This window comes from Taudactylus pleione, unplaced genomic scaffold, assembly GCF_031769625.1.
Source record: "Taudactylus pleione unplaced genomic scaffold, aTauple2 ptg000535l, whole genome shotgun sequence".
NCBI classification, from domain to species: Eukaryota; Metazoa; Chordata; class Amphibia; order Anura; family Myobatrachidae; genus Taudactylus; species Taudactylus pleione.
Genome location: NW_028284937.1, coordinates 6392749 through 6416160, shown reverse-complemented (window position 1 = coordinate 6416160; position 23412 = coordinate 6392749). Strand labels below are relative to the sequence as shown.

Sequence of the window (23412 nt, the reverse complement as noted above, 5' to 3'; positions counted from 1 at the left end):
ACAAAAATACTGTTCCTAAGTACTTAGGGCAGAGGATCCCAAACGTGGTCCTCAAGGCTCCCCAACAGTTTAGGTTTTGGAGATCTCCATGGTTGAGCATGGGGACCACTTTTGGGAACCTCTGACTTAAAGCCTGATTCAGCTTTGGGAACAGAGTAAGAGAGAGCAAGCAGGGCTAGGGTAGTGCGGCCGGTGCCATCGCACAGGGCACCACAGGTCAGGGGTCGCTGTTTGGGCCTGTCAAATTTCTGTTTATTATCATTATTGCTTGTAGCTTCCTCTTATTTCATCCCCAGCATCTCCTGGCCTCTCCTATCTCTTCCCTGGGCCTTCCCCATGAAGCCATGGCCCTTTTTTGGGTGCATTATGTCCCTTTGAAAAATGAGGGGGGCTCCAATGCTCTTTCTGGCACACGGCACCAAAAAGTCTAATTACGGCTCTGAGAGCAAGTAACTGTGCACCTTGGTAACACCATGCTGCACTGTAGGTGGGACAGATGTAAAATGTGCACAGAGATTTAGATTTGGGAGGGGTGTGTCCATACTGACATCTAATTTGCAGTGTAAAAATAGAGCTATCCAGCATTTGTGGGCTACATGCAAATGCTGACAGTATTTGCCCCAGATGCAAAACAAATAAATGTATGTATTTGCAGCCCTTGCAGTGCTTCATGGTTTGTCCAGGTACACAATTACTTGCTTTATCATACTCTATTCCCAAGTCTGAATCAGGCCCTTAGTACACTATAAGTGAATTTGTATGCAACTAAGACACAAATTCTAAAAGCAAGTATGCAAACATGACAGAGCACCTATGTCGCACCAGTCGTCTCTCGCCATCTGGTGCAAAATGGATATGTGAACGAGGACACATCTGTAGTACTGTAAATAGGGCAACTTTGTCATGTGACTATTATTAAATGTTTTATTTAATATAAGCTTCAGTTCTATAGACAGAAAGTCATATTTTATTGAAAGTTATTGCAGACATTTTTTATGTACTCAAGATGACAAGAATAAAATTCTGCTTCAGGTATAATAGTGATGACATGGCCTGTGCTGAGTGCACTTTTGTTGGGGGTGCCCCATGCTCTTCATCCCTCTATATTAGTGAAAACCAGTTCATATTATGAATCCTAGATAACTTTTTTATTTATTTAGTTAATTATTTATTTATTTATTTAGTTGGTTATTGGTGGTGGTGTGGGGTTATTTTTTATTTTCTATTTAAATAGAAATTAAAATGCCACACATCATTATCATGTTGATAAAAATAATGACTGGTGGCCTCTAGTATGCAATCCTATAAAGATATGCTTCAAGCAGATCTTGATGTGCTTTAAATATTCTTCCTGATGCATTTCGCATACTATCCCATCCTGTACTTATCTACATGAGGCCCATAGTTACCAAAATAATCACAGAGGGCCAGTACTACTTCACCATGCCATAACTTTTTCTGCGAGTTACTTCTCACCTCCTCAAGCAGTTTCTGAGATTCTACTGTAGACACGTAGATGCAGTAGAAAGCCGCCCCGATGAGGCAGACCACAATGAAGTTGAGGAAGATGCGGAGAGTGTAAATCCCAACACGTTGGCACATGGTGCGCTGAGCATGCAGACGCATCATTTTCTCCTCTTCTAGAAGAACCTGGAACAAATACAGTCAGGGGTAGTGAGGGAAAAGACATTGTAGGACTGATGTGTCAGCTGCAAACAAACACCAATGAACTGTGCAGAGGCGCGTTTACTTTAGTTCTAGAACTGATTAAAAGTGTTTGTTTAATATTCCTAACAATTTATAATATAGCCATTTTATTCATTTCTAACTAGTTCCTATACTGTAGCTCTCTATCTGGATACTTTTATAGAGCTAATGCCATGCGGATTCTCTTGGTACTCTGGGCCTGATTCAGAGCCGGACGCTATTTGCGGACGGTCGTTCCAAAAAAGGGGCCGGCTATTTAAATTGAGCGCTCGCTCTTTGCGGTTTGTTGACGCCTCTATGTCTGAGCGAGCGAACGAAAAATGCGCTCGCTATTTTGTAAAGATGCCCCTTTGCCGTTCGCACGTCATCTCCGGTATTTATTAGATTAATCGGGTACATCGAAAGGCATCTGAACTGCTCGCAGTGCTTGTGGTAGGTTTTTCTTACCGCTATCACTGCGAGCAGTTCAGGCTAAAAGACAACAAAGTGACGTGGTCGATGACGCTCCTTTACTAATTATGCACTCCCATTAAACGCCCTTTTGACCGTTAGGCACGCCTGCGTTCGGATCTCCACTCCCCCGTTTTCAAGCACCTTCCCCTGTTACCACTCACAAACGGTACATTCTGTCAATCAAATTAGCAGCCCCTCGCTGTTTTGCGAGTGCATGATTTCCGACCGCAATGACTGGTTTGCGCATGCGCATTACGACCCATACGCATGCGCAGTTATGCGAAGATCGCTCAGAGCGAACGAGCGGCCGCTTACGAGCGGCTCTGAATCAGGCCCTTAGTGTGCATTAAACATTCATACTGCATTATTTGAATATCATATGAGGGTGGTATAATGGTCTATTATGTAATTATAAATTGTCTTTTTTTATATGTGTTTAATAAATGTGCATTATATCTTTTTTACTGGCTACAAGTATCAGGGCCGTATTAAGGTCTGTGTGGGCCCCTGGGCAACAAATATGTGGTGCCCCTATTAAATATGGACGGAATGGGGGTATGCGCAACGGGGACCGTATCGATTATAAGCGTACATTGACAAACAGCGATAAGCTAAGCTTAGCGCCGTTTGTTAAATACTGAAAGGAGGAAATTTAACAATGGCATAACCCCTTTAGCACTGTCTCCCCAGAGAAATCAAACTTCAAGTACACACAAGAAAAAAATACAAATATACACCTACAGGAAAAAAAACACACACATAGGCACCCACATGAAATATTACTCACCAGTTGCACAATCTTACACCGCACATAGGGCCTGATTCAGGTGCCCTAGTGCGCATGCGGAGGGAGCTCCGTCGTGTGCATGCGCGAGACCTGCATAGCAGGAGGCCGCTCCAATTTTAGGTAGGAGGGCCCTGATTCAGAGCAAGCGCTCTTGTCAGAGCGTCCGGCTCTGAATCAGGCCCATAGTGCCCGATTCACATTACACCACATAGTACTAGTGCCCCTTATTCATGTTATGACACACAGTAGTGCCCCTTTTACACAATGCCCACAGTAGTGCCCCTTATACACAATGCTCACAGTAGTAGTGCCCCTAATACACATAATGCCCACAGTAGTGCCCCTTATACACAATGCCCACAGTAGTGCCCCTTATACACAATGCTCACAGTAGTAGGGCCCCTAATACACATAACGCCCACAGTAGTAGTGCCTCTTACACAATGCTCACAGCAGTAGTGCACCTTATGCGATGCCTCCAGTAATGGTGCCCCTTATGCTGTGTCCCCAGTAGTGGTAGTGTCCCTTATGCAGTGTCCCAGTAGTGGTGCCCCTTATGCAGTGCCCCCATTAGTGACAGTGCCCACAGTGATAGTGCCCCTTTTGCAGAGCCCACAGTAGTGGTGCCCCTTATGCAGTGCCCCATATGCAATGCCCCCAGTAGTAATGCCGCTTGTGGTAGTGTATTGTTATGTGCTCACTTTTTTACTGTTTTTTTTTTTATTTTGCTTCTATGGATACTTGAGACTATATATCACATTTTACACTATACCTCTCAACATGACATGATCATAATACCCTTCTTATTACTCTATGTACACATATAGGACACTGCACATCCCAACATAAGCGGACTGCTACATCAGTGATTCCCAAACCTTCTTGAATCTCGTCGCCCGAGAGTATCAGCATTCTGCAGCTCCTGTAGGCCAAAAGTTTCTTATTGAGCATTCAGCAAAAATGATTACATAGTAAGTAATTTGTGCCTATAAGGCTTCTTTAGTGTCAGTTATGTGGTTATGGACAGGGTTGCACTTCTGTTTGACCACAAGCTTGGCAGCCACCAGCACAGGTTCTGTCATTCACATTGACCATAAATAATTTGATTTGGTCCTGGACCACCAACCCATGGCACAACTGGAATTGCCCCACAGCACCCAAAAGAGCCACAGCACGTCGTTTGAGAACCACTGTGGTACATAATTATAATACAAATACATTACCCTCTATACAGACATAGGACGGTACATATCCCAACTTGACCTGGCCACTAGACATGAGCATGTTATAGTTATATCCAATAAATCCCAAATCTTATTAGTTTATTTAATAAGCAGTGGCCTGTAATAGTCGCCACTTCCCAGTATATTTAAGTCACAAATTTAAAAGGACAATGCTTTCAATAGCAAAACACAAGTTGTTTTGCTTTTAAAACCATTGCCCTTTTGAATTACAGGCTTAAACACACCAGGAAGAGGCAGCTTTTCTAATACAACGCTTAGTAAATAAACCCCAAAGAGCACAGAGAATAAGAACAGATAGTGGGCCTGATTCAGCATGGATCGCTATTCAGCTTATACGCACGCAACGCAGTTGCTAATATCAGCGGTGATATGTAAATGTTTGTATTCACATTGCGATCGCAGCCTGACATAAGGACGCCCACTTCCCCTACTCACATCCGTATACTTTGGTAACATCGTGTAACATCGGACACACACGCACAGTTTGGGCAGGTCAGACCTCACTCAGGAATTGCTAACTACAGTGCACGCTATGAGGCCTCAGGCTGCGTATGGTGTCGCAGTGGATAATTCAAGCATGCCCCTGCAACGTCGTACAAACGCACTGGCACGCCTGCGTTCGCCCGACCACCCCCCAGTCAACACCCACAAACGGCACTTCCAGTCAATCACTCTGCCATGCGTCTGTGTAGCCTTTGCGATCGCAGTCCTGATCGCAGTGGCTAGTTCGCGCACTGCTATGCGTACGCCTGCGCAGAAAGCAACAATTGGCCGATTGCATGCGTATATGCAACTGCGTTCCTTGCTGAATCAGGCCCCGTGAGAACTAAATCCAGACGATAAATACACAGAAGGTATCATGTAGCGTTGGATGCACTTTACGTAATAAGTACAGACATAAAATGCTTCCGACAAAAATAAACAAATCTAAGTGTATGCCGAGCTGGATGGAGCCAGTCTGAAACAATAACATATGCACCAGGTTTGCGCTAGGAGTTAAGAGTAGCATACTAACTATTGATGATATTAATGAGTTAATAATAATAAATAGCATATGTGCTTGACTTATGCCAGGAGTAACAAAAGTGTAGAAATGTGCCTTGGCAATGTTAATAGTAAATGGTAAAAGCACATTACTCAATTAATACATATATACATGAGAGAGTTGCATTTAACGGTATGTAGCCTGACTGTGAAATCCCGGCATCGGACTAATGATAGGCGTCTAAATACCGACACCTATCATCAGCCCCACGCCGAAATCCCGACGCCCAGCATACCGAACGTAGGTAAGCCGGGCGTCGGGACCTGTTAGCCACCGGTGAAGGGGGTTAGGTTTAGGGACTCCTGGGAGGACTTAGGGTTAGGCAACCCCCGGTTGGGTTAGGATTGGGCTAGGGGAAGGGGTCAGGCACCCCCCTGGGAGGGTTAGGTTTAGGTTGCGGAGAGGGGAGGTTAGGCTTAGGCACCCCTGGGGGGACGTTAGGGTTAGCAACTAGGGAGGGAGGTTAGGGTTAGGCACCCCTAAGGGAGAGTTAAGGCTAGGGGGGGGGGGGTGAGAGGGGAGGCACCGTCAGGATCTTCATCTGCCGGACTTCCGGCATTGGTATTTCATCCGCCGGGCTTAGGTCCGGCGGTATGTCATACCGATTCCCATTTAACATGTAAAATACAAATAGGTACAGACACAAACACAAAATAAATGTACACATTAAATTGAATTAAATACAAATATCCTCAGTCTTCCACTTTAAAAATCAAGTGGGAATATTATGAAATGTTGCGGTCTGAAGGCAAATATCAGTTAAGTAATGTGATGATTGTTTTGGGACACATGCCAATACTAAACCAATCTGGCTGACGTATAGCCTAATAGGGAGTCCTGACCTTCAGCTCATATTGGATACTCTTCTGTTTTAGCATAACGATTTTCTCATCTTTCATGCAGAAATCCCAGCCTGCAAAGACTTTATCAGTGTAATTGGTCATTGAAACATCCTGTGTTACCAGACTCTGTTTGAAACCCTGAACAGATCTGAAATGAGAAATTGAAAGCATATTGATTGAAATAAGTATCATATTGCTTTTCCTCTCCTAATACAATTAATCCATGCATTATAAAATAAAAAGATCAAAACACAGCTGGGCGCACACCCCTTTAATACATTAGGTCATTGTCTTATTAGCTGGAATGTTGTGATCTGCACCGAACCTACAGGCTACAAGATGTGTCGCCTGCTGTACATAGATCTCACCATCAGTGTTTTCGATAACACTGTAGAGTTTTGTGCCCCCCCCGCCCCCCCCCCAAAAAGAAACATTTAACAGGAAACATTAACTTATATTGGGTACACATTGAGACAACCGATCGGGCAGTAGACCGATCAGCCTTCAGAGCGGCCAATTGGTAAGCTATACATATTTACAAATCGGAGTGTATAGGAAAGGGTCCTAGACTGCACGCCCTGAATATATATATAATGGGAGGTGCTACCTGTTTTACTGTTTGTTTAATATATTTGTATTTTCACTTCTCCATCCTATAGATGCTGCCGTAGCTGCTCTTACCTATCTTACTTTACACTTCACCTTTATCATTAGAGCGATGCCCTGGGGTGGTTCGGCTGAGCTGGTTTGGGGGCATGAGACACCTTCAGCCTGGACTAGCACCCCTCCCTTATTGGTTTAAAGCATGGAGTCTGGCATTGTGAATGCACACTAGTAATAGGCACAATTTAGGTAAGTCCTACAAATTATATACTGTAGTGCAACTTTGGATTGATTTTTGGGGCGTGGGTCCCCTGGATTGCTTTGGTTGGTCTGCTTCAGGGCATCGCATTATAACACATTCTTCCTTTTTTGCACATTTTAACACTTTTACTGTTTGTTTATTATAATTATATTTTCACTTATCCATCCTATATATGCAGCCATAGCTACTCGTACCTATCTTACTTTGCACCTCACCTTTCTCATTAGAGAGATGCCCTGGGGTGGCTCGGCTGCGCTGATTTGGGGGTGTCCTGCACTCTGGATTTGAACCCTAGTATGTTAGGGACCTACCCTACAGAGGTTACCTGGATATGATGGGTAGGCCCATAACCTTGGCCATGATTATGCTAAAAACCTCTATTTATTTATTGAAAAGTTTTATTGCATAATGTATTTATATATAATCAGTCATTTGGAGTTGTGCACCTTTGATTTGTCTTTTTTACAAATTGACCACTCAATGTTTGGGCTGAGATGTCAGCGTTGGCTGTCCCTGCAGCAAGAGTACATGCAGTCGGCAGATCATTACAAAGCTGCCTCTTTGGGTGGCTGACAGAGTACAAGCTCAGTACTGCACCGTCTACTGTACTTGGAGCTCACCGTTCTTGTAAAATGGGCCACATATAGGGCCTCATTCAGAGGCGGTCGGAGGATGCAAGCGGTCGCTCAGAAACTGGGCGGCCGCTTGCATCCTGACCGCCCGCCTCTGTTTTGGTCGTTAGGCTGTGGGTTAACACCCACAGCTCTAACGACCGCTCGGGTGATGGTCGCGATGGTCATAGACCATCGCAACCATCAGGGCTTACGACGAGACCCTAGGGTAGGGTCTCACTTGTCGTAAGCCCCGGAGAGCTTCTGGCTCTGTCAGAGCCGGAAGCTCTCCACTGACATCACTAGTGATGTCAGTGGGGCCTCCCCCAAACGGTAGGCGTTCCCATGGGAACGCCTCCGTTTGGGCTGCCACCCCCCCGGCCCGCCTTCCAAACGGGGCGAGCTGTCAATCAACATCGACAGCTCGACCCCTTTGGAAAGAGACCCGCTACGACCGGCGCTGTCGGTCGTAGCGGGTCTCACGCATGCGCACGAGGGAGCCGGCTCCCTCGTGCGCATGCGCACTGGACAAACATCGAGGCGGCCGTGCGGTCGTAGACCGTACGGCCGCCTCTGAATTAAGCCCATAGTGTAAGGAATGAGTTCCCCTGGCCCAATGTAAGTGTAGTGTATCACATCAGTCATCCATTAGGCAATCGTTTGTTTGGACCCAGGCCCTTTTGTAGGCATCATATAAGACAAGATCGTACGATCTACTGTCCTTACAACATAAATTTTCAAGGCCCTAATGACATCTTATCTTCCTCCATACATACTAACCTAGTGTTAGAATTGCTTTGTCTGGATTTAAATGGAGCTTTGAACATTTGCTTTAAGTAGCATTACAAGTGCTTTGACGTACTGGTGTCTAAATTGTACTGTCTATATAGGCAGTGTTGACCTGTCATATGTATCCCAATGAAAGATTAAGTAATGCGATTTGCAAGATAAAGCTGCCAGTTCTGACACACACTGGGTACTAGGAATAGCCAAAGAAAAATTGTTTCCATGTGATAATCTGTAACACCACTGTATCAAGTAGTTTAAAAGGAGATTGTTCTTAACACTAAATTCAGGTCCCAGGGGACTAGTGTCCCAGGGGACAAATGTGTCACACCCTGAAAAAGGTCTGCGCTTCCAGAATGATTGCTACCAAATGGGAAGGGTAGAAAAATTAGTCTTCAAATATCTCAATTTTAATCTGTTATCTACACTGTCCTCTAAAAAGAGGAGTAAGCGAATTGGGAAAAAGTAGTTGAAAACTCGTTTCTCTTGCACAAACAGAGAATAGTTTACCAAATCTGTCCTGACGCCCCAAACCTGGTAAATGCAAGTTGTCATTTTCATGACCACAGTGCGACTTGGGGCGAAATATTTTTAAACAGAAATATGCGGATGTTGGTAAATGTGTACTGAATAATTTCTGTGCAAGTGGGGTGCCTGTGTGTTGCATACAAGTGACGTTGATGTGATTAAAGTTTATTTTAGTTAAAAAGGATGTACCAATATTAAGTCATACTTAGGCAGCTGTCTCAGGCATCAGGTTCTGGGGGCAAAATGATGTTACAAAAGAATTAGAATTTAGAATTGCTATAAGAGTTGATTCAGGAGTTTTTACCTGATTGATAGCCATGATAATGATGATTACAGTGTTTGTATTCCAAAATGAACATTACTCAATAAAAATGTTTAGTATTTGTATAAGGGGGTGAGAATGGCGTAATTTCAGTTTTGCGCCAGGCTGGTGAATGGCGAGCCTGCTGCTTTTCCTCACCTAACCACAGTCCACAGTAGGCTGAGCAGGAAGTAAATCAGGGTGGTTATGAGATAGGCCAGGGGGATATTGTAGTAGAAGGACGTTAAATTCACAGCTGTGTTCTTGTAGAAGCCGTAAAACATATACGTGAGCTCCATAAAGCCCTAGAAGGATGAACAGAACATTATACATGTAAAATGCATTCAAGTGGAAAAACATAAAGTTGCATGCATGAACTTTGGGGTCTATTTACTAAGCCTTGGATGGAGATACAGTACCAGCCAATCAGAACCTAATTGCCATGTCACAGGCTGTGTTTGAAAAATGACAGCTAGGAGCTGGTTGGTTGGCACTTTATCTCGATCCAAGGCTTAGTAAATAGACCCATTTGTGTCATATAGTGATGCCATTGACCATGGGTATAACTAAACATCTGTGGATGCCATTTACATATTATAAGAGCCCCAGTGTATAACCTAGTTGTGAAAAACTCATATACAAGGGATTGGGCCGTCTCAGCTGCGGGTGCCATAATAACTGTTCACTCTGCTGCTACTATTATTATACTGTACTTTATTTTTCAAGGTGCCACAAAAGTTTCCACAGCGCTGTACAGGGAATATACAAAGTAACAGTAAAGCATGATCTTTCAAAACTACAGTAACTGTACGGTGACACATCTTTGGAACTAGCAAAAAACTTACAAACTAGATAAGAGACGCACAAGAGGCCAGGATTGGGAAACTCACTGTAGCTTGACAGACAAGTGGAGCATACTTGCCAACTTTGAACTCTTTGCTCTTGGTAGAGTTCCTGGAGGGGACATGCAGCTGATCACTGATGGGGTGCGGCCAGGCACTAGTCATGATTAGGCTCCTGAGAATCATGTCATTGTGCCACCATCCTACCCATTTCACTGGGAAATGGGCTTAATGCTGGATGGTGACCTAATAAGCCGGAAGTGCTTGTGAATTCGGGAATACCCCTAGACAGTCCTAGAGAGTAGACAAGTATGAAATGGAGGTAAGTCAGAGGGAGCGAAAGACAGATCAGCACTCAGGGGGAGATGTATCGAGCAATGAAAAGAGTGGAGAAGTGGACCAGTGGAGACGCTGCCCATAGCAACCCACCAACTTCAATAATTTAATAGACTGTACTTGATAAATGCTACCTTGAAGCTGATTGGTTGTTATGGGCAACTTAATTTTTCCATTTTTTTCACTGCTTGATACATCTCCCACTCATTGAGCTTGTACCCAACGATGGGTGACCACACAGAGCCAGAATAGCTGAAAGGGCCTGTGAGACAGAAGCAATGAGCACTGGAAGCAAGGATAGTGCGAGGGACATACCTGAGGATGGAGGGCCTTGCCTATGAGAACTTACATGCATACTCTTACTGCTATGGTAATTATGCCTTTGCATTTGATACACAATATCCGTACACCAATAAGACAGTAACCGCACATCACTATTCTAGGACCTTACTTCTTTCTAACTCCCAGGCTGTGGCTTCCTGAAGGCCTACGTTCCGCTACTCACATCAAGACATAGGGTCTATCTACTAAACCTTGGTTGGAGATAAAGTCAAGGGAGATAAAGTACCAGTCAACCAGCTTCTAACTGTCATTTTTCAAATATAGCCTGTGACATGGCAGTTAGGAGCTGATTGGCTGGTACTTTATCTCCATCCACTTTATCTCCATCCAAGGCTTAGTAAATAGACCCCATAGACTTGTCACATGCAGCCGAGTCTTTAATAACATAACAACTGTCAAATTATGGCAACAGCTACAGACTGAGTATTGCTTATGCTATACCAAGTAAGCATTCACCTAATAAACCTGTAGCTCTCCAGCTACAAGCTCATCCACAGCTAGAGGTCCGAATGATGTCCAGCACAGATCTGTAAGGTACAGCTGTGGAAACTTGTATCAGGCTACCTTTGTGGAACTACAAACCCCAGCCAAAACCTGCTCTTGAGGGTTTATCTAAAAGTTTATTTAGAATGGTGCTGTAGATTGAGCACTAGTACATAAAAGGTATCATTACTCATGACTACTCTATGTCTTCCCATGCCCTGCTGGAATTGAAATATTTAGCTTAAAACTCATACTAATTTAGAACCAGATAGAGATGCACTGATTCTTGGAAAGACGACAAGCAATGTATTTTTTTTATCATGACAACCACTGCCAAAAATTCTTGTTCAGTGCACGCTCCTATTGTTAGTTTGGAAATAAGCATAGTTAGCATATCATTCCTGTTGTAGATGTACAACTTCATTCATGGCTTTTTGTTTTTCTATCACTGTTAGTGTGATCATTCCAACCTGGCACAGTAACAGACAAACAAGTTCCAACCAGCTGTTAGAAATCATTGACATAGAGTATAGGCATTAAAAAGTAAATATCACACATCAAATATACATTCATTAAGATCCACTTAGATGCTCACCGTTCCCATCAGAATGTTCATGATGAAGATGTAGAATCTTTCTAGTCCCTGAGGATTTGGATTGTACATGTAACATCCTATTGCAAAGAAATAATAGCCATTATGGACAATGCATGTGATTGAGGTTACGGGCAAAATTTACTAAGCGGCGGATTCTAAACCCTGGTGGTTTGGCGGCGGTTTTGCTATCCACAGATTTACCAAGGTCAAAACCGCTGCAAAACCACCGTCAAAACAAATTTTAGAATAGAATAGCACAGGGCTGTCATTTAGAAACTGCAGCCAAACTGCCACCAAACCCCCTGGCTTTAGAACCCGCCGTCAAACCGCCGGGGTTTAGAACCCGCTGCTTAGTAAATTTTGCCCTTCATTTTTTAATTTGCTGGAATGTTCTATATCAGGGCCAGATTGAGGTTTATGGGGGCCCTGGGGCAACTAAGATGTGGGGGCCCCCACCAAGCCACACAGAGCCTACCCCCTCAGCCATATGAAGCCTACCCCTATCCCACCCCCGCTGATTACTTACCTTCTGGTTCTGTGTTATGAATGCAGCAGCACAGTCAGCGCAGCTGCATACAGCGCAGAGCAGCTCCTGAGGCCCGACATCAATGATCAGCATCACGGACATGATATGTCACGTGACGCTCATGAGGGAACTCGGGAGCCGCTCTGTCGCCCCCACCCCTTAATCCGGGCCTGTTCTCTATGATTCTAAAACTTCTACTCCACAAGTCCTTATAGCAGAGGTTCCCAAACTCCGCCATTACAGTCCAGGTTTTAAGGATATCCATGTTTGAGCACAGGTGACCTAATTAGTACCTCAGTCAATTTGATTTAACCATCTGGACTCAAGCATGGATATCCTTAAAACCTGGACTGTAATGGTGGACAGTGGCGTAACTAAGGGGAGTCGAGCAGGGCGGGTGTCCTGGGCGCTGTAGGACTGGCGGCGTGGATGGGCGCCGCTGGCACGGTACCAGCCAGCCCTAGTTAGGTATTGTAGCGCCGACCGCAGTGTATGCGGTCAGCACTAAATATTTACACAGGACCGGCGCTAGGCTTCCCTGCGCCCAGCGCCAGTCCTGTGCTGCACAGCCGAGCCCCTTCCCTCCCCCTGAGTGCTTACCCAATAGCGCCAGGAGGAGGTTGGGAAGCGGGCAGGGCTCAGTTTTACACACGCATCGCCGCCAGCGCGGCAGTGATGTGTGTGATAACCAGCAGCCAATGAGAGTCAGACAGACTCTCATTGACTGCTGCAGCACCCACTGCAAAAGCCGGGCTGGAGCTAACTCATGAGCTCCGCCTTCCGGCTCTTGCATTGGATAATGGGAGAGACGTCATGAAGTCTCTCCCATAATGCTGAGCGCGCCAGCCCGGGAGGACTGACAAGCGACGGCGGGAGCAGTGGCCGAAGCATGGGTTCAGGTAAGTGTATTTTTTTCATTTTTTTTTTACTTGTGTGTCTGCACATCAGGGGGGGGGGGAGGGGGGACATTTACTGGGGGTGGGGCACTACTGGGGACTACAACTGGGAGGGGGATACTACTGGGGGCACTGCATACGGGGGACTACTACTGGGGGCACTATATAAAGGGCACTGCATAAGGGGGTACCACTACTGGGGGCACTGCATTGGGGGGACTGCTACTGGGGGCACTATATAAGGGGAACTGCATAAAGGGGACCACTACTGGGGGCACTTCATGGGGGGTGTCACTACATGGTGCACTGCATAAGGGAGACCACTACTGGGGGCACTGAATAAGGGGAACTAATGAGGGGCTGAATAAGAGGGACCACAACTGGGGACATTGCATACTGGGGGTACTGTATAAGGAGCACTACTGGGGTTAAGGTGCATATGGAAAGGAATGTTCAGAGTGACGATAAAGGGGTGTGTGTTATGTTGACACACCCCATTTTTAAGTGACCCGCCCATTTTTTTTGACGCACGCGCCTTCGGCGTGCGCACATAAGGGGGGTGGGCTCCATTTTAACATTTGCACTGTGCTCCAAATACCCTAGTTACGCCACTGATGGTGGACTTTGGGAAATTCTGCTTATAGTCTTCTTTCAAGAGCACAAACACTATGCACTATACAGACCACTGGATCACAGTATTACTATTTTCAGATAAGAACCATTGGAGACAAATACATATCACAGTGATAAGTAGATTTTCCCTTGGCAACTCTGTTGGATCTGCAAATGTAGTAGTGTTGTACAATTCTTTGAAGGCTTCCTTATGCATTTGTGTGATAAATGCAATAAATGGAATAAGCAATGTGGTCACAACACACGTAAGATGCTAATGAGTATGATAACTCAGCCAGACATACAACACTGCCCGCTGCTGACACTGATTCCACGCTCTGACAGGTACACAGCTGTGCCACTGTTCAGAGGAGAGGAGGCTTCGCACTGGTGGAGCCGCTCACTTGCTGAGCCATGACGCTGTGTGGCTATCTGAGAGTCTTTGCTGAAACTGACTGCACTAGCTGCCAAGCCACGTGGAGGACGCCACAGCCCACAAGCAGAACACCAGAGTGTGACTGTCCTGTCCCAGACAGACAGTGATTGAGCGTGAGTCTATTTTTTTTTTTTTTTTTCTGTAGGGGCCAATGTGTGTTTTTTTTCCATGTGAAGCCTATGAGTTTTATTATTTTCCTGTGGGGACCTATGTGTTTGTTTGTTTTTCCTGTCTGGGCTAATGTGTTTTATTATTTCCTGTGGGGGCCATTGTGTTTTATTACTAAGGATTCTGTAAGACCTGATACATATTGGAACACTTTTGAAAAGAGAACCCAAATTTATTTTCCATACCCCCACTTCGATCACTGGTCACATCTAATTAAGTATAAACACTTTAGTGATTTGATGTATATTAATGAGCAAAATAATACAGTCTTTGATACATATTAATAATAAATAGTGGCCTTACATGCTCTTAAGTAGGGCTAACACAGTACTTTTGAATGAATAACAACTCAATGCTATTGAGTAGAAATACATTTTAATTTATCAGTGAAGATGATTATGATCGATTAAAAATAAGCATAATATGCAACTCATTTTTGGGTTTCAACTCATAGTATATGAACATCAACTTATAAGTGTTTCATTTCCTCTTAGAAACTAATACAAAATGCCCATTATTATCAACAAGGGCCCTCATTCAGAGCCACTCGCTATTTGCGGTCGTTCGTTCTAAAACAAGGGGTGGCTATTCAAATGATCCGTTCGCAAATTGCAGTCTGTTCACACCTCTAAGTCTGAACGAGCGAGCAAAACATACGCTCGTTTATTTGTTAAAAACGCCCCCTGGCCGCTCGCACCATACGTCATGTCCGCTATTTATTAGATTAATCGAGTACATCGTACAGCGTATGAACTGCTCGCTATTCTTGTGGTTGGTTTTTTCAACCGCTATTTTGCGAGCAGTTCTGAGTTAAAAAAAACCAAGTGACGTGGTCAATGACGCTGCTGTATTAATTATGCACACCCTTAAAACGCCCGTTTTGACCTTTAAGCACGCCTGCGTTCTGATCTCCACTCCCCGTTTACAAGCACCTTCCCCTGTTACCACCCACATACGCCTCATTCTGTCACTCAAAATAGCAGGCACTCGCTATATATCGTACAAACGATTTTTGTCCGCACTGACTGGTTCGCGCATGCGTACTAAAAACCGTACGCATGCGCAGATGTGTACGAGCGTACGGCCGCTAGCGAGCGGCTCTGAATGAGGGTCAAGGTCATTAAGAACACAAAGGCAATGGGTATACCCCATTATACTATTTTTTACGCTATTTTTTTCTATTGCCAGTTCCTGACCTTGGCTTCTCTGTTTGGTAGTTCTTTGGTTTGGATCTACTTCTTGCATCATCAGACAGGACAAGAGCAGCCCCCAATCCCCCCCCCCAGGGAAATCTGTCATTTCAGTGAACAAGTTGCAGTCTGTGACTGCTTCCCATTGGAAGCACCACCGACCACCTGCCAGTCACGCACAGGACAGGCAGCCCCAGGGGGAGGTGCCTCCTCCCCCTGGGACTGCCAAGCCAGACTGCGATTAGCAGAGAGCGGCTTCCAGTGGAAGTTACTGCTCTGCCTTGCGGGCAGCCTTACACGGCATGTTGGGGTTGCAGTTAATACAGTCCCCAGAAGCCGGTGTTATGCGCATGCGTGGCGCCACCGCCGCTCATGTGCATGAGCCAGTCCCAGCGCCTGCTAGATCCATTGCGCAGGCACCAGGAACCGGCCGGCCAGACCAGCAGCAGCGGCAGCCCCCCCTCAGGGAAGAGGAGGCGCTGCTGGACAGGACACATTTTCAAAGTCTGGTGGGGGGGAAGGGGGCGGGGGTCCAATGTATCATACTTTCTAAAGAGGACAAATAGAGAAATTTCCCATAGCAACAAATAATCTTCTAGCTATCATTTACCTAGTACATTCTATGGTAGACGTCTAGTAGCTGAGCGGTTCATCTGTCCTCTTTAGAAGGTTTGATACATCTTCCCCTAGGTCAGTTAAATTAGTGCCTATCTGCGTCTGGCGGGTCTTATGCTGGATACACACTAGGATGCCGGATCGGTCGGCAGACAAATCCGCCATCCAAGAGGCAGATTGGTAAGCTATACACACTTACCAATTGGCCGTTCTATATGCATTGCCTGACATCACAACTGGGCGGGTATTTACATTTGCCCGCTCAATTATGGTCGCCCGTACATACCGATATATCTGCAATGGCTGTGCTACAGGACCGACCTGACGTGTCTGTGAACTACATCATTTACAGACATACTGGGTGTGCACAACCGCCAATGCACTGGCAATATATATTGATAGAACAAACTATACATCGCCAAGTATATACCCAGCATTACTTTCTGTAATGATCAGTGTAATATAACAAAACAGTATTTCATATTTATTTGTTTACAATAACAAAATAATTTATATAGAAGGAATACAACTAATTAAACATTTAAGCTCATTTCATAAAGAATAGGAAAGACAAATCTTACTTTATCCCTCTTTAGCCATTATGAAACCTATATACTCACCAGATGAGTTAGTACTTAGAAAGGTCTGTTCAAAATTTTGCTTTTCAAATAAAATGTTGGGAATTACAATGAATCCACCAATTAGGAGGAAGGTCCCAAAGTTCATTATCACCAAAAACCGGAGGAAAGTGAAGTAGGACTGGATTCCGGTTCCAAAATGTCCTATAGAGGAACAGAACATGTTAACGAATGACCATTAATGATTCATTTATTTGTATTTAAAAGATTTGCGTATAAAATATAACATGCATTTTTGTTACAATCAGAATTTCATTAAAGGTGATTATGAAAATTACCACAATGTATAATTTTTTAGAACAGCTATCAGGTATATAAAACCAAAACAAGACCCCCATTCTTCTACAAATAAAAATATTTTATTATAATGGTTTGTAAGGCGATAGTGTCCATCCACTTGTAAGTAAGGTGATTATATACTGAAAACTAATTAATAAAAGATATAGGTCCATTTATTCTAAATCACATTTGCAATGCGATCGGGGGCGATATTAGCGCCCATGATCGCATTGCAGAATGCAATTACATTGGCGGGATGTATTATAGAGCACCTGCAGGGAGAGGGGCTCAGAAAAGAGCCCGTCCCAGCGATGTGCTCTAAGTGCTGCCATGGCTGCTGCGAATGCACAGTCCCAATGACCGCACATCCACAGCACCCATTTCCTGGGGAGGGTTCTGGGGCAACCCTTGGCCGGCTGAATCTGCCCATAGGCGGTAGCTGCAGGGGCCAATCTCCGGCATGCTTTTCATTCTGAAAGTTGGTAAATTTGGCAGCATCGCATCCCCCATAGAAACCTATGGGGGACGTGTCCGCCGGTGGGAATGGGGGACCACGGCAGGTATCGGAGATATCTGCTGCAGTCCCTCTGTGATACATCTGGGGGAAACTTAATAATTATGGTTAACTCCAAAAAAAGGGTGTTTCTGGGGATTAAGCCGCAAATATACAATGATAAATGGGGCATATGCTAAGTTTGTAAATAGTTATTATTCCCATTAGACAGAAAAAGTGAATACTGTGCACACAATCCTAATGCCTAGCATATACAAAAAGTGCCCTATTATTAACATTATATATATATATATAGTGCCAGCATATTCCACAGTGCCCATATTACACCACTTCATGCCAACCTACACACAGCAAATATGTAATTTGTACAGCAATGTGTCTATGCCAAGTGATAACCCTAACAGGATGTAATGTGCCATGTTGTAAGCCTAACAAGGTTTCATATGTCATGTATTATGCACACAAGGTAACTGTAATATGGCTCTGTAAATAATTTAAACAAATAAGCTCCGTAAGAAAACAGGCAACGAGGCAGCAAGTATCTTTCCTTGGGTCTTCCCATAGCCAGCCACATTAATAACACGTCTAGCATACACATGCCCCTGTGCTGGGTACAATTCAACTCAGGTTTCCAGGTTAGTATTTCTTTAGAATTCACAATGATTCGTCATTCTAAAATTGGAGCTTGTGATTAGATTGCACATTGAAAACAGAATAGATCATCAATTTTCTCAAACTGTGTTTTTAATATATAAAATAAACCATCCTAGAATTAACCGTATTCATGGGCATAACTAGCATAGGTACAAGGGGTTCAACTGCTATGAGGCATAGAGCTGATGGGGGCCCATTTTCCATGTCAATGTTACATGTGATATACTGTATATTTTTCCCCATCGGGTGGTACATAGGGGCCCTTACAAACTTTTGCTATGGGGCCTTCCAATACTTAGTTACATCCCTGACCGTATTCACTGGGACTAACAAAGAAAAGGCATTTCAAGTGCATCTGTCATCCGTACATGGGATAGCCAGCCATTGTGCGCGACGATCTCAATTTTGTAAGAATGCAGACGATCAACTCATTAGTAAGCAGTGACATTAGTGAGGGTAGAGTGAGTGCAGTTGATGTGCTACATTCATGAATCTGTGACAGCACTAGTTCCTAGTAAATCGTTAGACAGTCCTCTCATGACCCCGCAAAATGGCCTCCGCTGCTGTGTGCTAACACACCAGCCTGACTATGCTTGGCTTGTTCTGCTTCAGTCAGTGACAGGACAACAACTTATCCTTAATATAAAGAGGGTGCTCAGATTTGAGATATATGTATATGATCATTACATGCTTTAGCAACCATACCTCCAATCATTTGCAGAGTGTTTCTCCATAGTATTAGGTGTTGTAGATAGCCAGATACTGTGCTCTTAAACTGTCTCCAAGATCTCTTGTGTTCCTTCCAGGAATCCATTTCTTTTTTCTTTGTAATATTTCTTTCCTTTTTTTTCCTTCACAGACAAGAACAAAAGGTTTTCTTTATTTAAAAATAGTACGATTTCTATAGCTCTTTTCAAGTTCTTTCAAGTAATTGAAATTTTATTTTTTCATGCTGAGTACACACTGGCAGATATATCGCCCGTTCCAAAGAACTAGGGGTACAGACGATATGTCTATGAACTACGTAATTCGCAGACATATTGCATCTGCCCTGCAGCACAGACGATGGCAATATATCGGCCCGTCTGGCTGTGTGTACGGGCAACCCGCCGACCACCCGTATACTGGCTGCAGGGACCTGCCTTTGACTGACAGATCAACTGCGCAGGCAAACTGAAATGCCCGCCCAGTTGTGATGTCAGCACAGATACATTGGCCGAACGATTGGTAAGTGTGTATGCACTTACCAATCATTAGATAGGATGGCAGGTCACCCAAACGGCCAACATGATGGCAAGGTGTGTACCCAGCTCTACAGGGATGTTACTGGGATGTTTTTAGATATCAGTATGCTTAATGCAAGGATGAAGGATCCCATACCACTTTGTCATTGCAACCATATTCCCAGTATAGTGTATCAAGTTTCTTCAGAAAGCTGAACAATTATTTGTATATTTTGTGGCAGTGGGAGCACAACAAAGAGTAGTTTTAAAGCTATATCTAGGTAACAGTTCTAGGATTAGCTTTCAGGGTGAATTTTAGGCCTAGGGTTAAAGTTTGAGGAATATTTTGTTTTAGGCTTTAGGTTAATGTGAGAGGGTGTTTATTATTCACAGAGAGTGACAAAACTCCTTGTGTATGATAATGGTGCTCCAGCCAATCAGCTCCCAACTGTCATCTGTTTGAAAAATTACAGTTGAGAGCTGATTGGCTGGAGCACCATTTATCATATAAAATTAGTTTTATCCCTCATTGTGAGTGATAAAACTCGTTGATATCTCAGGCCCTAGGCTGTCTATTTATGAAGCCTATAACCGTGTGGAAAAGGCTGCACTATGGAGAGAGCATTATTGGAGGAGTGTCTTCTGATCCCTCCCTGCAGTCTGCATACTCCTTCCCTCCTGATTGCGGCAGATGTGTTCTGGAATAACTAATACTTCACCTATTGGAGCAGCTGTCCCAACTTTTTAAAAATATTTTCCAGGGCCCCACTGCCAACATTGATAAGAGGCATATTTATTAAAATAGATTTGCAGGCAATTGTGTTCAGAGGCTTGCCACGTTATTTAAGTAGTGTGGCCATTTATTATGCGGGTACCACTGCAGATATTGGAGATATATGCTGTGGTCCCTCTGTTATTGTCCGCAAAAGCAATTCCCATAGCTGTCTATGGGTTATCCGCAAACGCCAAATTTACAAAAACCCAAAAAACGTAGCTTTTCGGATCTGGGCCCCGGTATCTATCCATTCCCAGAAGTCGATGTACGAGGGTTGTTCAAAAAGTAATGCCTAAATGCTCATAACAATATGCAACATTTATTTGAAACTTTGTCAGTTTGTAATTTAATATGTCTGCTAGATATATATGTATTTTTGTTTAGGTAGTCCAAGAAATACCATGGAATCCAAGATGAAACAAAGAGCAGTCATTGAATTTCTGGAAAAAGAAGGCTGCAGTGCTACAGAAATCCACAGAAGACTGAATAAAGTGTATGGTGAGCGTACAATTGACTACAGCAATGTCAGAAGGTGGATGAAGTGTTTTCAATTGGGAGAATCGTCCGTGTGTGACAAACCTCGTAATGGCAGACCATCAACTGCAGTGACAGCAGAGAACCAACACAAAGTCGATGCCATGATTCAGAAAGACCGTCATGTGACTATCAGAGATACCAGTATCAGTGATGAACTTGAATGTAGCCATGGTACTGTAGAAACACTAATCAATGATTTGGGATAACATAAAGTGTGTGCTAAATGAGTTCCAAAGCAATTAACCAGGGGTCATAAGGCCCAGAGGGTGGAAGTGTGCAATGACCTTTTGACCAACTTTGAAGCCAACCCTGAGATGTTTTTGGAAAATTTAATTACAGGAGATGAGACCTGGGTATTCCTTTATGACCCAGAAACAAAGGCCCAATCAAAAATTGAAACACCCAAGTTCACCTAGGCCAAAAAAGTTTAAATCACAGTGATCCATAAACAAAGTCATGGCCACATTCTTCTGGGACTGCCGAGGTGTTATTCTCATCGATTACTTGGAACCAAGCCAATCAATCAACAGTGATCGATACATTATTACATTTAAGAAGCTGAAAGAAGCCATACGCAAACAAAGGTCAACAATTCGACTGTCAAATGTCATCTTACACCACGACAATGCCAGATCTCACACTTCGATGGCAACATCTGCGCCCATTGCCAAAATAGGGTGGGCAATAATGCCTCATCCACCATACAGTCCTGATTTGTCCCCTTCTGACTTTCATCTGTTTGGACCTCTCAAATACTGTCTCCGGGGTCAACATTTTAAAGACATAGAGGCTGTTAAAAACGCCATACATTCCTGGGTCAAACACCAACCACTGGAAATTTTCCACATTGGATTCACAGCTTGGCTTGAGAGGTGGAGAAAATGTTTGAGCGCAGATGGTGAATTTTTTGATTAGAGTCATTCTGTTACTAAGACTTCAAAGTATTTTACTGCAAATTTTCAAATCTGTACCTATAATAAAATTTGAGTTGTGAGCATTTAGGCATTACTTTTTGAACAACCCTCGTAGTTTAAATCCCGGCACCGGCATCCCGATGGTAAGTAGTAGGGTCAGGGGTACGGTTAGGGTTAGGCACTGGGGGGGTTTAGGTTTATGGTGCGGGGGCAGGGTTAGGTTTAAGCTACATGGGGGGAGGATTAGGTTTAAGCTATGGGGGGAGGGTTAGGTTTAGGATGAGGGGAGGGAGGGTTAGGTTTAGGGGGAGGGTTAGGATATTTACCAACAGGTGTGGGTAGCCTAACCCTGTCGGGATGCCAGCGTCGTGATTCTGACCGCCGGGATCCCGAGAACCAGCATCCCGTACCCAGCCCCCCAGTATAAGGATAGCATAAGCTATCCCTTTACTTCTTACTCTTAGCTCGGATGGTCTCTTACCAGAGCCCGGGTCCTAGCAAGAGAAATCTGTTAAATTCCTTATTAATATAATTTTTTATTGCCGTATAATACGGCAATAAGAAACAATTGACAATATTATTATATTGGCCCCTAAATCTTTATTATTCTTTTTTTATATCTTTGTTTTATTATTTTAACCCAAGGGATCACCTTGATTAAACAAGTGATTGGAAAGAAAACAATTCCTTGGTTGAAAAATAGGATCTTTTGTCTTCATATATTACCAGATGGCTGAGGTCTATTTTAGTGCATCTGATATATATATCTATCAGTGTGTGCCCAGCATCTGATATCTAAAGCTGGGTACACACTGATAGATATATTGCCTATTGAACAGGCGATATATCTATAGTGCATCGCTAGGTGTGTATAGGGGATATATCTGTATACGACGTCATTCACAGACATATCCGACCGGCTGAACCGTTGATCTAGTGTGTCCATGCTTGCCTACCCTCCCGATTTGGCCAGGAGCCTCCCGAATATCTGGTGCTGCTCCCGGGCCCCCGGAAAGGCAGACAAGCCTCCTGGTGGCCGACGACCCATCCGGTCCCCCCCGCAGTAATGATGGGGGGGTGACGCGATTCACGCTGAATCGCATCATCGTGGCCCACCTCCTGCTTCACAATGCCGTTAATTTCACCATTGTGAAGAGGGGGGGCCGGGCCACGATGACTCGATCGCGCGGTCACGCTATCGGCCCTGCTCCAGGTACTTTATCATTGCCCGGCCACGCACCGCTGTATGACATTCAGCTCCCTCCCGGAAGGAGGGAGGGAGCTGTATGTAGGCAAGTATGGTGTGTACCCAGCATAAGTTTCAGCTGAAAAATCTACTGCTAGACCACATGTTATGTTGTTCCCAGGGCTAATGACAATGCTGTGCCAAATAGACAGAAAAGTGTTTATTTTAGCTATAAATGAATTGGTCTGGGGTAGTGGTAGGACATTTATGGCTGTATTTTGTTTGGCAAGGCATGTAGGCACTTGTTATTCATCAACAGTGGGAGAGCCACTTAAGCCTTAGCTTAGCATATGGAATGCAGCTATAAAAAATAAATGACAGGTCTCTAAAGAGAAGGGTTACTTTTGTCTTAGACTGTATGTAATCATTCACATTATTCACCTACTACTCGTACAACACAGCCAAACCGACTGGCCAACAGA

At 44.1% G+C, this 23412-nt stretch overlaps 1 protein-coding gene across 2 annotated transcripts in view; it reads right to left on the bottom strand.

The window, feature by feature from the left end:
* The window catches only part of TMC4 (transmembrane channel like 4), a 69570-nt gene that overhangs the window by 23846 nt on the left and 22312 nt on the right, over positions 1-23412 (bottom strand). For both annotated transcript variants that reach the window (XM_088450996.1, XM_088450995.1), the window contains 6 exons: positions 19001-19146; positions 16831-16992; positions 11768-11844; positions 9329-9474; positions 6079-6226; positions 1477-1650 (listed from right to left, as the gene is read on the bottom strand). In XM_088450996.1, the coding sequence (XP_088307122.1) occupies positions 1477-1650; positions 6079-6226; positions 9329-9474; positions 11768-11844; positions 16831-16992; positions 19001-19146 (853 nt within the window). The remainder of the gene's footprint in view (positions 1-1476; positions 1651-6078; positions 6227-9328; positions 9475-11767; positions 11845-16830; positions 16993-19000; positions 19147-23412) is intronic.